Below are 16,091 nucleotides of genomic sequence, written 5' to 3'. Positions count from 1 at the left end.
GTTGTTGGTACTGTTTTTCGTAACAGTTCTTGCATCTTGAAACAAATGTACCTCCCCATATTGAGACTGTTTGGATGCGTGTTGTGGTGGCCTTTTACTCCTCTATGAGTAGAGAAGACTGCCAAAGGTTGAATTTGGGAGATCGGGGGCAAATCCTTCTGTGGAAGAGTTGTACCAGTGGCTAGGATTAATATATGGTGAAAACAGTTTAGTACCAATACAAGCATGACTGGGTGAAAACAAAGTTGAATTTGACTTTTAGGTGTCCAGTTTGGCATCTAGATGGAGCTTTGGAAAGCTTATATAACTCTATCCTTCTAAGAGTAAACCACATCTATTTGAATGTGATGTGGGTATCTTCAAGGTAATTTTCAAATACTATTTGAGGAAATATAACTTGGTTTTGGATTCTTGTCTCTTCTGCTTTATTTTATATGGATTTTGCTGATTTATGTGAACCAGTTTGGTGAATTTGCCAGTTTTGACTGTGGCAAAAGTTAAATAGCACTCCTACGTTGTCTAAAAGCAGTTTTCATATGCTATACACCAGTGGTTTTATTTGTGATGTGACTTCTCCCATCTCCCTCCTTTTTTAGGGTATTTTTTTTGAGGGGTATGTTTTTTTGACAATATTATTTTGCTTTTCTCTGTACTGTGACCAAGTGTTAGTTGTGACACTGGGCATTTTAAGAAACAAACTCTTTGTTTTTCTACCATTTCTTTACACTGTGGTATTTTCTGCTGCTTGGTTTGAACTTCTGCTGATGCAAAGACACGGAGGAAGGAGATAACTGAGGTGCTGAAGAAAGGAGCAAATTAGGGTGGGCATAGAAAAGGGCCATTCGTGAGACCAGGAATATAGAACTTGCATTAAAGGAGGAAACTAAAAGACTTCTCATTTAGCTTAGGAAAGCTGAGAAGGAAGGGATGTGATAACACTGGGTATGAAAACATCCTGTAAAAGGTGGGAAGATGGTAAACACTAAGGAAGAAAATTAACTGAAGACATTGGCACAAGAACAAATGGTTATAATCTCTTCCTGTATAAGCTCTGAAAAATATTCTAACTTCCAGTGTAGTTACTATAGGAGTGAGTTGGTAGGATAGACTTCTAATGCTTTGAATCACTTCAGGATGAAGCAGGATCACTCAGTGAAAGGGATTGCGTGATTGCCTTTAATAGAAGACTCTGAATGCCGCAATATAGCAGATGAATGCTTTGCTCTAGGCAAGCAATTGCATGTATCTTTTCTGCTCTAGTCTTGCTTGAACTCCCTAGTATTTTTTAATCAGTTCTTTAAAAACAAACAGGACAAAAACCTCAAAACCCAACCACCAAACACAAACAAAACGTACAAAAACCTTCAAAAGAGCAAAGCCTCAAACCAAACAAAAACCCCAGACAGTGCTCTCTATGGGCATCATAGGAGTTCAGAGGAAGATGAGCTTTGTGTAAAGCTGCCGTTTATCTGTGGTACAGAGAAAGAATCAGTAGAATTTCTAAACTGGGTTCCAGGAAACTGTATCTAATACACTGTCATGGATGTGTGTTGGATCTCACTTACTTTTTTTTCAAATGAAAAAAGAGGCTTGTAAAAAGTGGAAGCAAGGACAGGCGGCATGGGAAGAGTACAGGGATGTTGTCTGGGAAGCTAGGGACCAGCTTAAGAAAGCCAAGGCCCAGTTAGAATTAAACTTGGCTAGGGATATTAAGGATAACAGGAAGGGATTCTACAGATACCTAGCAAATAAAAAACAGACAAGGGAGAACGTAGGCCCCCTCAGGAAGCTCTCAGGAGAGCTGGCTACACGGGATTTGGAGAAGGCTGAGGTTCTGAATGACTTCTTTGCCTCGGTCGTCACTGGCAAAGGCTCTGACTGCACCACCCAAGTCTTAGAAGGCAGACACAGGGACTGTGAGAATGAAGGCCTTGGGCCCACTATAGGAGAGGAATTGGTTCGAGACCATCTTAAGTATCTGAACGTGCACAAGTCCATAGATCCTGATGAAATCCATTCGCAGGTCCCGAAGGAGCTGACGAATGAAGTTGCTAAGCCGCTGGCCATCATATTTGAGAAATCGTGGCAGTCAGGTGAAGTTCCTGACAACTGGAAAAAGGGAAATATAGCCCCCATTTTCAAGAAGGAGAAAATGGATGACCCAGGGAATTACAGACCAGTCAGTCTCACCTCTGTGCCTGGCAAAATCTTGGAGCAGATTCTCCTGGAAGGCATGCTAAGGCACATGAAAATCAACAAGGTGCTTGGTGACAGCCAGCATGGCTTCACTAAGGGGAAATTCTGCCTGACCAATTTGGTGGCCTTCTGTGATGGGGCTACAGAACTGATGGACAGGGGTAGAGCAGTTGATGTCATCTACCTGGACTTGTGCAAAGCGTTCGACACTGTCCCACACGACATCCTTGTCTCTAAATTGGAGAGACATCAATTTGATGGGTGGACCACTCGGTGGATAAAGAACTGGCTGGATGGCCACACACAAAGAGTTGTGGTCAATGGCTCAATGTCCGGCTGGAGACCAGTAACGAGTGGTGTCCCTCAGGGATCGGTGTTGGGACCGGTCTTGTTCAACATCTTCATCACTGACATGGACAGTGGGATTGAGTGTGCCCTCAGCAAGTTTGCCGATGACACCAAGCTGTGTGGTTTGGTTGATACGCTGGAGGGAAGGAATGCCATCCAGAGGGACCTTGACACACTTGTGAGGTGGGCTGATGAAGTTTAACCGTGCCAAGTGCAAGGTCCTACACCTGGGTCGGGGCAATCCCAGGCATCTACTCAAAAATGTAGGTAAGAAGAAAGTCAGCCATTGTTAGCTACCACATTCTTGGAAAAGTGTGCAAAGCTATCCATATGATATCCAGTGTCATACTAGAGAGAACCTCCATTTAGACTCTCAGTGTTATATTGCTCCTGGGTTGGAGCAATCCCAGGCACAGCTACAGGTTGGGCAAAGAAGAGATTCAGAGCAGCCCTGCGGAGAAGGACTTGGGGGTGTTGGTCGATGAGAAAATGAACATGAGCCGGCTTCAGTGTGCGCTCACAGCCCAGAAAGCCAACTGTATCCAGGGCTGCATCAAAAGGAGCGTGACCAGAAGGTCAAAGGAGGTGATCCTGCCCCTCTACTCTGCTCTCGTGAGACCTCACCTGGAGTATTGTGTGCAGTTCTGGTGTCCTCAACATAAAAAGGACATGGAAGTGTTGGAACAAGTCCAGAGAAGGGCCACGAGGATGATCAGGGGACTGGAGCACCTCCTGTATGAAGATAGGCTGAGAAAGTTGGGGCTGTTCAGCCTGGAGAAGAGAAGGCTGCGTGGAGACCTCATAGCAGCCTTCCAGTATCTGAAGGGGGCCTACAGGGATGCTGGAGAGGGACTCTTCATTAGGGACTGTAGTGATAGGACAAGGGGTAACGGGTTAAAACTTAAACAGGGGAAGTTTAGATTGGATGTAAGGAGGAAGTTCTTTATTGTAAGGGCGGTGAGGCACTGGAATAGGTTGCCCAGGGAGGTTGTGAATGTTCCCTCCCTGGTGGTGTTCAAGGCCAAGTTGGACATATCCTTGGATGACATGGTTTAGTGTGAAGTGTCCGTGCCCATGGCTGGGGGGGGTTGGAACTAGATGATGTTTAGATCCCTTCCAGCCCTAACTATTCTATGCTTCTATGACTGCGGGTTATGAAGATGTTACATACTCATTTTGAAAATGCTTGTTTTGCGAATAATATTTTGGTTAGGCTGCTTGTTTAGGTTTGATCTTAACCATGTAAGTCTTTTAGGAATTAGTTTTTCTCTTCTCTAACATGTCTGCAAACTGTGCATGTGGTGGGACTTACACTTGTTTTAAAGAAACAGCAAAAGTTCAAATTGCCTAACAGTCTTCCAGTAGAGACAGTTTCGTGGCCTGCCGCTTGCAGTCTTGAAGAGCATGTCTGCATTCCAGACAGGCGACATCTTAAATTAGATCTTCGTTTGGGATTCTTAGGGAAAAAATCATAGTGCTTGTTGTCAAGGCAAGATCTTGAACATGAATCTTCTGAGGAAGATTCTTCAGGTGAACTTATTCTTTATTGTGGTGAATGTCTTGGAAGCATTATTAGGTTGCAGCCTGTAGTTACTGCCTTATTCACAGAACCGCTGTGATGTAGCTTTCCTCAAAGTACAAATCTTTGACCAAAAGTTTATGTGATAATAGGCTGTTTCAGAAGAATGCAGTTGTATTTGAGTACTGTTTACCAGTTAGTCCCCAAGCAAGGCAACTCTTGGTTGTAAACAAACAAATTTGCCTGCCTGCCTGGACAAGAAGCTTCATAGTTACTATAATTGGCTGTGGAATGTGAAGTTTCTTAAGCTGCTCATCACTTTTTTTTTTTTGTCTGCCTCAAATCCCATGCAATTGTTTGCTTTTCCACACTGCAGTGAAGGGCTGCAGAAAAAAAGAAGTGTGAACTTCTCAGCCCATTTATTAGGGCTTACTAACTCCATAAATGAGAAACAAAAGTCAGTGAGGGATTTTAAAGTGTGCTGTGAATACAAGAAAGCTTGAAATACAGTCTGAATCTTTCATTGTTTCAGGCAGCTTATTGGTAACTGAGGTTTGAAGAAGCGGAGATCTATAAGCCTGAAAACCAGAAGTGGGTCTTTTGAAGTATTCTCAGGAACTAAACCTTTTTTGTTCTTCACTAAAGCAGGATGTGTTTGTGCAGTTGGAGATGCTTGTCTCATTCTGTGTTTAGGACCTTTAAGGAAGAAGACAACAGTGTACTCAGGTTGCTTTGTTCTGTCTAACCATCTTCTGGAATGTGTTAATAGCTCTCTAACAGCTGGAGTGTTTTTTTTTTTGTTATCTTCTTTAAACAAACTGTGCCTTTTCTATACTACTTCTGTTGCAGCAAATCAAATCAATAATGGGACCATTCTTTCTCAGTAGTAGTGATACTTGGTCACTCCTGTAATTTGCAGTTATCCAATCTGAATTCTTTTCAGATTCTGGTATTCTCTGAAAGATCTTACTAACTCCGAACCACTTGTGAATTCATTTTCAAGATATTGTCAAGTTTTAAGTTTTCAAACTGACAATTTTCTAAAGCAAGTTCTATTCCTCTTTTGAAGATCATTAAGCAGAATGCTGAATAAAACAAAGCCCTGAGCCTCTGAGACTCTCTTGCCATGTTTTCCCTGTGAAATACCAAGCTAGTAAAAGCCCTTCCAGGGTGATTTGTAGAAAACTGAAGGCATGTAGCATGAACTTTTATGTGATTCTGTAATATCTCTTTTGCATAAGATGGACCTTGTAAATCATTCAGCTTTAACAGGAGTTTGAACTGGAGTTCATATCTTCTTAAAAACACTCAGTTGTCATCTATTTTTGCAAACTCACTGGGGAAAAAAGGCATCTTGCTAGTTTTGCTGCAGCTGGGCTTGCTTGTTGTGCAGCTATGTTGTGGTGAGCCTGCTGTGTCTCCCACATGCAGTAGTATCCACACTTACTTTGAAATCGATGTCTGAAGTGTACAGTGACTTCTAAAATTATTTTTTTTAACCAGTTGATCAGTAAACACTGATCAGACTAAAGTGTTCTTGACACAACCATGCTGGCTTTCTTTGCTTCTGTTGTAGGTGCTTACAAATACACTGGTTTTAATACCTTGCATCATTACATACCTAAGAATTCTGATGGGGTTAGAATTTGTTTGGCTCTCCTTTTGACTGGTACTGTATATTCTCCTTGAAGAGCTTGCAGAGTTCAGGAGTGGTTGTTTTTGACTAGGGGGCCTCCTGTTTACACAGGTACCAGTGTGCTGTCTCTGCATCAAGGAACCCCTTGTGACAATGGGAGAAAACATCTTAATGATCTGAAGTGACTGAACAGCTGCACAAACTCTAGAATTCAAAAGATGTACTAAAATATGCACAGCAAAGAAGGTGTAGATGCAAGCAATCCTGAATACTGTGTTCAAAAGTGTCTGAAGCAATTAAGAATATAATTCTTGAACTGAAATGTTTTAAGACATCTTGTGGTGTTCTTTTTTTTAGCTTTTTGCTGTTGTTAGAAATTACTAACATTTTTCTTAAGACTCCAGTGATAAGATGGTGTGGACTTACTTCTCTATTCATTTTTATTTGCCCGTTAATGTACCTTTTCCTCTCCTCTCATTTTGTGTGCCTCTGGACACTATTCCTATTTGTAGGATGAGACACAGTTAGCAGGGTAGAACTTGCTTATTCTAATGTTGTCCCTGTGTGCTCGCGCTCCCTTAGAGAATTCTATTCTTTGTGTCATATTATGTATTCATGCTGTAATATATAATTAAATTAATCTTGGATCACTGAAGAAGCTTCTGATACTGATCTCTAGATACACTTCCTATCACTTCTTTGTATCAGAATATCCTAACATCTGTAAACTTACTGTGATCTTTCTTTAGCTGCCAGCTCATGCATTCCTTTAGATTGGGGTGGGAAATGTTCAATCTGCAACATCCATGTCACATAGCCTGTGGTTGCATGAGTAATGCTACTCCGTAACTTTAATGTGTGGTCTGCCAGGATATTTTAAAGCTCTTCACAGCTTTCAGAAAGTGGAAAAAGAAAAAAAAATCTTGTCTCTGTCACTACATCCTCTATTTTCAGTCCCTTGCATTTGAAATCCTTTCAGCTTGTGATGAAATAGTCGGTCAATTCCTATCACTGCCATCATATTACTATCTATGTATTAGACTTTAAACCTGTTTGGGTTTTTTCCCTCCTAGAATAGGAAGTAGTCCTTTGCTAGCCTTAGTTGCCATCAGTTCTGCCGCTTAGAGTACACATCTGTGTAACCATCTCTTTCTGCTTGTTCCAGTCTTTTTACCACCCAGACTTATCCTGTGACTGATGACATGGCTGGTTATGTTGGTAGGGTGATTCTTCTTTATATTTTTTTTTCTAAGAAAAGTTTCCTCTTGAATACACAGAAATCAAATGGTACAGTACAACATCAGGGTTTGTTGCTTTTTTCTGCTCTTCTTAAACTATGTTAATATTCTTCTCCTACCAAGAATGACATTGATTCAGCTTCTGGTGTCCTGTTTCTTGTCTGCTGTTTTCAGTGCTCTTTGGCTCTTTAGCAGACAGCTCAGCAGACTGAGAAGTCATGCCCTTTCACTGCGTTCTTATGTGACAAAATTGCAATTTCTTATTCTTCTTTCCAGGTCCCTCAGTTATCATGCTTTTCACAGGATATACCATACACATTTTAATTTGTCTGTGTATCATTCAAAGCTATCTAAAAAAACTAGTAATATTTATCTTGCAGAAGGTAGGTTGAGGTAAACCTGTGCTTGTGATCACAGCAATATACTGTACACAACACAGTACTGGATCAGAATCTGTTCCCACCTGTCCATTAGCTGAGGAATGCTGATAAAAACCCTACCTGAATATTTGATTTCTGGAACATTGTTCTTGAACCCCCACCTCATTCAGATGCCTCTGTTTGCCTTAAAATTCTTGTTCTGGGGGCTGTTGGTGAGCTTGTAGAGACATCGAGGCATAGTTTGTGCCTCTTGCTATGTAGTGTCACTGTCGCTCTTGGAGTGGATTAACTACATCCATTCTTGGCTTGTGGTTTGTTTGGGTTTTTTTTTTCAGCTCTATTAGAGGAGGTGATTTACTGCCTCACACTAGAGCTACTACTATCTCCTGCATTGTGAAAGTCATGGGAGAGGTAATCAAGGATATTAAGGCACTCATTCAGTAAGTTCAGACTGGAGGTGAACAGAAACCTTATAGCCAGTTGTGGTGACAGCTTTCAGATAAAAATGCAAGCAGAAGAACAACTTACAAGGGTAATGACGTCTTTTACCTATTGTGTACTCTGCCAAGGGTTATCTATAACAGTAGGGAGAGAGGGTAGCTTGTGCTGGCTTATTTAAGTGATTAGTCACCCTGGTGTCTTCTGGCACCATTTGACATGGCTAAGCTGATCTAATAGTTAGCTGCTATAGCAAGGATTGTGTCCTTGTACTGTATAGCTTCTAGTGTAAGGGAAAGGTGGGAATAATCTGCTTGCCACATGGCTAGATATGGGAGTGGAACAGACCTGAAACTGGCACTGTCAGGAAGCCAATAACTTGTGACAAATTCATCTTTTCCGGCCAACTTGTGGAAGTTAAAATCCAGATGCAGTGTGAGGGAGGGAATGGAACCACACAGACAGTGCATACGAGGGATTAGCAGAGCTGCTATACTCTGCTGCTGCTTATGCTGCTGTGGAACCACATCTTTAGATCCAGCCTTTGAAAAAGGTAGTTATTCTGTATTTGCTAACAAAGGAATGTTGGCTAAGGGTGTGAAAAATTTCTCTTTCAAGTTGCAGCTTAAGCCAGATGTACATGAACAACTCTCCAATTCCTGTTTTCCCTGTGATGATGTGTTTGTCTGTTTATTTCTGTGTTAACAAAAGACTCAATTATTTTACTTGATTATTTGACTTGGTAAGCACTCTGTCCTATTCTTTTGCTGATAGAACACCTCCTTTAGTAAAATTTATCAGTATATACAGAAACTTCTCTGAATGTATTGCTGTTGGATGAGTTCTGTAGTAAACATTGGGATGAAAAATAGATGTTGTCTCTAACTGCAACGTTTTAATTCTCCAGCATCCAAAATGTGATACTCAACATATTACTTGGCCTTTTTAAAATAGAAGTGTGACTTGGAGTAATCTTGAATATATATGTGTGTGCAGTAACTGATAAGAAAATGTATGTTTGTTTTTTTTTCCGGTAACTAGGCAATTTAATACACTTGAGAGTATCACAAATTTCCTTCTAACCATCATTAGAACTGGTCAAGGGGCGATGGTTGTGCTAATAGGAGTCAAGGTGAAGAGCCTAGTGTTGGGTGCTGGGAGCTCTTGCTCCTGCTGCTGTAAGAAAACTCTTAAGTTTTTGAAGTCGTACAGTTTCCCAGACTGATTCTGACTAAAAATCCGGGGAGATGGTAGAATTTTTGTTTACATACGTGGTTTGTTTCTGTCTGTCCTCGAGTTGTTCATATAGCCAGACAGTTAGCTGAGTGTATTTTTTACATACTGCTATCAGCTGGGTTTTTTTTCCCCTGCTTTTTAAAGGGCTTCTAAAATTTGGCAGTTAACTTCATAGTAAACTTTAGAAATGGCAGTAATACAAACAGTTGTTTAGGCCCATAAAAAGGGTTCTTTATATTCATTAACTATTTGAGAATTAATAGAGCTAACAGCTCTCAATCTAACCAAGTGGAGCAGGGCTGCTATAGAGAGCTGCAGCAGCAGGATTGTGGTCTGTGGTGGAATTGACTCTTCGAAGCAGATGACAGAAAACAGTCTCTGTGGAACCCTATGTATTCCTTCCAAATGCTCCTGGAACCACAGACTAAACTTGGAATGTGACTGGATACCAGTGCAGAAATACAGGGAGCAAAATATAGCTATAATACAAAATTATGACCTTTCCTATTATATATATTGTTGAAATTAGGAAGCATGAAGATCTTGTTGTTAAGTCAGCCGAGTACGAATATAGCATAAAAATACAGCCTGTGGTTTGCAGTAAACGCTTCTGAGGAACTTTCTGTAGGTTTTTATGTCACACTGCTTGGCAGCTTTTCAATGTGCGTTGAACATGTGTTACTGCATGTTTCTGTTCTCCATCTGCAGGCGCTTCTTTCTTTCCTTTCCTTTTCTTTTGAAGGTTTTGAAATTCTGAGGGGAATTTCTACGATAGAAAAGCACTCTGCGTGGTGGCAAAAGTAGGAGGGGAACTGATGGCATCTGTTCAGTACACTCTGAGGAATGGCTTTAGTAATGTCACAGAAGTTTCCCTGTTAATGTACGAGTATTCAGATGATAGCTCTACCTTAGAGCTCTCCACATAGACAATTATACTTAGTACTAAATCTCACTGCAATCACTGAAAAGTTTCTGTTAAGAAAAAAAACCCATTGTGATGTTTTAGTGAGTGATATTTATTGCCTGAAAGAAAAGTTAAAGCATGTGTCATGTTAACGTCAGGGATGGGAGACGGGAAGGGAGCAGAAATCATTTGTTGAATAGGTGAATAAGACTGGGGAATAGATGACAGAAATAAAATAGGTTGATATTCAACTCTTTAAAGGATCTCCACCTGTAGGAATAAATAAAATACCAGTGCAGAGAGAAATCTTACTCTGTAAAAGGCTGTATGATGAGGCTGTAAATTTCAGGTTTTAAACTGTCAAAGAACTTGTAACCTTTCATGTGACTTGTGCTCTTGCTAAAAATTGCAGAAAACAGCACTGGGATTTGGATTTTGGGGTTTGGGTTTTTTGCCTTCATTGGTGACTTGGGGAGAGGGGGTACACATGGAGAAATGTCCACTTGCAAAATAACTTCAAGATGAATCCTCAAGAAACAAGCTTTCATGAGTGATCCCCTTCTCCCCATGGAAATACACATTCAATTACTCATTAGTGGACTCTTCTTTGCTGATCCTGCTCTAGATTAAGATATCTCCTGCTGGGAATCTGCTCTATCTGTGAGCCAGCTAATTTCCAGCTCATGAGCTGCAGAAAGCTGACGTTTGGCTGGAGGCAGTGTCCTAAGTCTTGGTCTAGTCCTCAGTGAAGGTGCAGCCCATGCACTCCATAAGGCTTATCTGCAACTGTCTTTGCTGTTCCAGGGCAGTTGGAATCGTATAGTGTCATTCCATCTTCCCACTCCTTGCAAAAGTTGTTGCAGGAGCAATATGGAAAGGCATACATTGGACATCTGCCCAAAGGGAATACAATTGATGGGAATGTTAAGGACAGACCATGCTTAGCACAGGTGCTACTCCAGGTGAGCCTCTGAGAAGGAACAGAACTTGCTTAGAAGTCCCTGATTAAAGAAGTTGGGCTGTAGCATGTAGTCCTCCTCTTCTGTGGCCCATCAGTGTGATACAGCTTAAGACATCTTAAGCATTAAATTAGTGTAACTGGGGCTTGTGCAAATGAGGATTCTTATGCAAATCTAATTTTGGATTCCTTAGCTACTTCCTCAAGCAGGAGCAGAGATTTTATGCCACCACTTGCTCATGTAGTACACGGTTATCATATCAACATCTGAATGTTACTGTCTTTATGGTGAAAGAATAGCCATTATATATTCATAGCTCCTGTTATGTTGGGCAGATGATCTCCTTTGCAGATCAGAAATGGCATGCAGAGACTTAGTCAGATTTTAAGTCAAGCAGAAATGCATCTGTTCTTGTCTATCCAAAGGGAGTACCGCTTTGCGGGTACATGATAAGGCTGCAGAAGCCTAATAGTAGCCAGAAAAGATGAGCATCTATCAGAAAAACAAATAAGACTAGAACTGGGAAATAAAGTAATGAAGTAGGAATATCCTAATGGAGATTGGGGTATTTTTACTGGGGTTTTTTATATTTGCAGCACAGTGGTGGTTGAATACAACCAAAAGCAGTAAGTTTGTCCTCTGGAAGGTGAGAGGATCTGTAAAGAAGACTGTGCCCTGTCCACTTGCACTGTACGGGAAAGATGGGTGTGAGTGCACCCTGAGATGTGCTAAGCATTCAGCTTGAGAGAACTTTTCTCCTTTGAGCAGCATTTATATACATAATGCTCATGCAAACAAAGAATTAGGCTACAGCATCTGTTTAGTAATCCCAAGTAGCTGAAGGTTTTAGGTCTGAAAAAGCCTTTCAGACAATCGTAATGTCCATCCAATTTGAGGAAGTCACAAAGGGCATATGAGTTAAATCAGTGCTGCTTATGTTTTGCATGTTGAGTTAGTAACTAATGAAGGGTGCATTATACTTATAAATAGGCATAAAGATCTTCTGTAGAAATGAACCTCAGTTCCAGCTGGACAACTGGATCCTTGTTCAGGTCCTGCTAGTTTCCTAGCTATTTACATGGGTGTTAAGCAGTGGTCACAGATAGCTATCTCATGCTTCTGAGTATCTTTATTTGTAACTTTCCAATGTCAGCTTAAGAAGCAGTTGCTTTGTGGTGCCTTCTCTGAGTTCTGGAAGAAACGTACGGCTTGCCCATGTTGCATCATCTATATAGCATCTAATCAATCCCATGCACCCAAAGTGGGTGAGGATTGTCAAGGTCCACTTGGAATTGTATTTGTGCAGCGGGAACGTATGGTGAGAAGAGGGTTTACAGGCACACCTTCACTGAACTGGTCAATACAGACAGGTGGCTGCCATTAACAGCATTAGCTGATTAAATCTGGCAATATGTGGTGCTTCACAATTACTGGGCTATCTATCATGATACATTACGCTTACATAATTGTTGGCAAGACTGTATTGAGCAATGATGTGCTCTAAGAGTGTAACTTTTAGGTTTTGGGTTTTGCTTTTTTTTTTTTCCAGCTAAAGGTAGTTGGTTGTTTTATAGTTCATCCACTATTTGAGCTGTTCCTATGTTTGTTTCTACCCTTAGTATACTTGTGTATATAATGTCATATTGCTAAGGCTACAGACTCAATAGGATGTACAGATTCATAATTAGAATAGTAACTTTCCTGCGTATATATTCTTGTGGTAGTTTCTGGGTATTTGGTGAAGGTTTTGGAGAACCTCTGTTTCAGTCAGTTTGGGGAATAAACTTCATCTGCAGATGATCCAGAGCTGTCTTATTCCAGTTGCTGCAGCAGGCATCTAAGGAAATAGGCATGGGACTAAAATTGGAAGAAATTAGTTTTGTCCTGTTCTGTAGGCTGACTGTTGTAGTGCTGGGGAAATGTGACAGAGCAGTTTCTCTCTAGTGGCTACTGCTCATGTTAGCCGCCAGTCTTACTTCCTGGTGATTTGCTTCGAGTGCTGTTCTCATTGTGTACTATCCATGGGAAAAGATAGCATTAAAGTAAGTAAGATACTGCACAGAAGGACTGCATTTTTGGTTGTAGAAGCAACTTAGAACTTTGGTCTTCAGGAAGTTTAGTATGACATCTAAATGTTCTTATATTGTTTTAATGCTTAGTGCCTGGTCACATCACTGCTTTTAGTTTGTGTATTTAAAAACAAAAACAACAAATCAAAAGATCCTAACAAAAAAACCTCCTAACAACTCGCTTTATTGCACAGTCTTTAAATTAGTTTCATACACACAGTAGCTGTTTATGCTACTGCAAAAGTTAGATGATAAGATGTTGGTATGTTATGGAGTTCCATAAAGGTTTCTCTGTCCCAAATCCCCTTTCTAACCTTTTCTATACGTGACGTAGTAAGTAGCAGTTCCCCTTTGGGATCACCTCATAAAGGTGGTTTCCTGCCAACATTGTCCAGGTCTGCCTGCTTTGTCCTTTCCCTGTCAGTTTGCTCACATGGTTTCCTAATCTCTTATCAATTTTCCCAGCTCCTGCTATTTTCAGTTCTGGTCCTGATGTTTATAGGAACATAAATCCAGCAGGTTATTTTCTTTTTTCTTTTGCTTCCTCCCAGCTGGGCTCTCTCTTACATATTCCTATGCAACTTCTATTTTGCATTCCAGTGGGAAAAAAGTGTGGTTGGTTTCATTTTTTAAAGAATAATGACAGTTGGAGGTGAAGGACTTGCTTAGCACATAGAAGAGACTGCCTGTATTCTAGAGTAGCCACTTGCAGGGGCAGCTCAGCTTTGCTTCTGCAGAATTGGACTAAGGAAGCTGTGCTATGGAAGTGATGACTAATTTGTATAGTGCCAAATGACTGATGAGCAGATTTTGCAAATGAGGATTTTGAGTTTTGCTTCTTAGTACAAAGTTCTTCAATGATCAGTAGCTGTTTCAAGGTGGTTTTGTTTATTTTTACATCACTCAAAAGTTTAACACATGACCAAGTTCCTGTGTTACTACAAGGTTTAGAGGATGCCTGTCAGATGCAGGGGTTAACCTTGACCAAGTTTTAGGTACCTGCTGGGAAGAATGGAGGGCCAAACTGCTTTTAAAGAAAACCCCATGCACCTGAGCAGATCTGCAGAATGTTTGCGTATGCATCTGGACTCTGACATATGCAAAGTAGATCTAAGGCAATATGGACTGGATTGCATGTTGTTGCTACAGATGTGCTGCACTAAAGCCATTGCAGCCAAGTGGATCCTGTTTTTATGAAGTTTTGGGTTCATGATGCTGTATGTGAAATAGCCTGAAGGAAATAGAACTGATGACATAACTTGCCTGCACCCTCTTTTGAAAATACAAAATTACTATGTGGAAAGTAGACTGGACAGAGATGAGATTGAAGAAATACTCATTTAAAGAGCTTGAGTTAGACAAGCCTGGCATTACTTCAGTTTCAGACTGGCTTCCCCTGTACATAAGTAGAATTCAGATGCATATTCCAATAGTTTGCTGTTAGAAAAACAGGTTGTTTTTTGTTTTAAATATAGCTCTTTATTAATTCTTGATAAGAATTTCATACCAATACATTTTGGCCATTTAATTTGAAAGATGAATCTGAAATGCAAAGTGCAAGACTGACTGTCAGTCCAGATCTGAAAGTATGAATTTGAGTTTTGCTTTAGGGTTGTCCTTCTGCAGTGGTGTTTGATTGATTTGACGTGTTTTTAACTTTAAGGTTACTTAAATAAAACAACATAATGTTTTTACTTACAGCACTTGAAGAATCGGAAAGTGACATTTATGTGCGATTCATGAGGTCACACAAGTGTTATGACATTGTTCCAACAAGCTCTAAGCTTGTTGTTTTCGACACTACGCTACAAGTGAGTATTCTCCTTTCAGTCTGCCTTTGCTTGCAGTTAATTTTTTTACATGACTGTTTCCTTAGTGTTGCATTTGATCTCTTGTTGAGAAATTCTCTCTTAAGGCTGTGCTTTGACTGTACAAAACCGTATTGTTTCAACTGTATCTGTCCTGTTGTACCAGAGGAGGAGCTGGGGGAAGACTTCCTCGCAGAACAGAAGATGATATAATTTATTTTGCAGTTGGAATCACGATCCAAAAGCCTTTCAGACAAGCCCAAACTTATACTGGCTTCTTCATGGCTATCAGAATTTACATAAAGACATTTTATATAAAGATCCCTGTGCAATAGCTAAAGAATATCCAGGTGTTTTGAGCCTGTTCCAGCTATATTGGTAAGGCAGTTTAGGACTAAAATGGATGGCTTGATTATGCAAATTATTACATTTTCCAGAAAATTTTTGTTTTCGGTTTCTCATTTTGCTTTTAATCACTAAATCATCTGCTAGACTCTTGGCTCTGTCTGAAGAGTGTGTTTGCCAAAAGACAGCATTAGCTGCCTGCTATAGAAACAGACTAATCTGCTCTGTAGCATGGTAGAAAGCTGTGGTTTTCTTTTTGTTTCCTGGATTTTGCAATTGGTGTGTTTTGGCTTGCTTTGGTTTTCGTTTCAGTGTGCTCTTCCTTTTAAAGATGCTCCAATTCTTGCTTAACTAAGCCCATTAAGTAATTTTGGTCTGGAATGTACTGCTCAATTAGACTTAAGCTTTCCACAAGTCAGAGGCAACCATGTAATAGATACTTCATCCTAAAAAGTTCACAGAATCATCATGTGTATCATACAATGTTAGGCCAGGTGGTGTGATCTGAAGGGTGGAAAGCCTACTTTGCAGAACAAGGCCAAGTAGTAGGGTGGATCAAGAGCACTGCACACAGCCTCCTCATACAATGATGAGCATCCTTCTAATGTTCTGCAGTATGGCTAAAGCGCTGGCACTTCAGTTGCTGCTCATTACAAAAAAAGCAACTTTAACTTCATCACTGGATTCTTTGGATTATCCAGGCATCCTGCTAGTGAGGGAGTGTCCCTCATGAGTCTGAGCACACTGGGGCTTCTGTGTGTTGCCTCTGATACCTTGGCTGAGTCCTTACAGGTAAGTATCCTATCCAGTACTAGCGTCATAACTTGAGCACGGCTGTGACTGAGATTCTGCCTGTGTGCCAATGGACCTCCTTCTGCTTACTGGTCTGGTAGCTGAGAAGGCAGTGCTGAATGTCAAAGTCAGTAGTCACCAGTGTCTCGTGTTAGATTATTTCCTCCTTTACCTAGAAAGCCAGACTTCTACTGGAAACTTTATCTTTCAGCACCTTGGTATC

At 40.6% G+C, this 16,091-nt stretch overlaps 1 protein-coding gene across 9 annotated transcripts in view; it reads left to right on the top strand.

Moving 5' to 3' along the window:
* Positions 1-16,091, top strand: part of PRKAG2 (protein kinase AMP-activated non-catalytic subunit gamma 2) — a 243,861-nt gene that overhangs the window by 199,937 nt on the left and 27,833 nt on the right. For all 9 annotated transcript variants that reach the window (XM_061474369.1, XM_061474363.1, XM_061474365.1 and 6 more), the window contains one exon: positions 14,625-14,734. In XM_061474369.1, coding sequence (XP_061330353.1) covers positions 14,625-14,734 — 110 coding nt within the window. The remainder of the gene's footprint in view (positions 1-14,624; positions 14,735-16,091) is intronic.

Source organism: Pezoporus flaviventris, unplaced genomic scaffold (genome assembly GCF_033815535.1).
Source record: "Pezoporus flaviventris isolate CSIRO_AGI_PZ_B2104156 unplaced genomic scaffold, CSIRO_AGI_Pfla_v1 ptg000079l, whole genome shotgun sequence".
NCBI lineage: Eukaryota > Metazoa > Chordata > Aves > Psittaciformes > Psittacidae > Pezoporus > Pezoporus flaviventris.
This window is presented reverse-complemented; position numbering and strand designations above follow the sequence as displayed.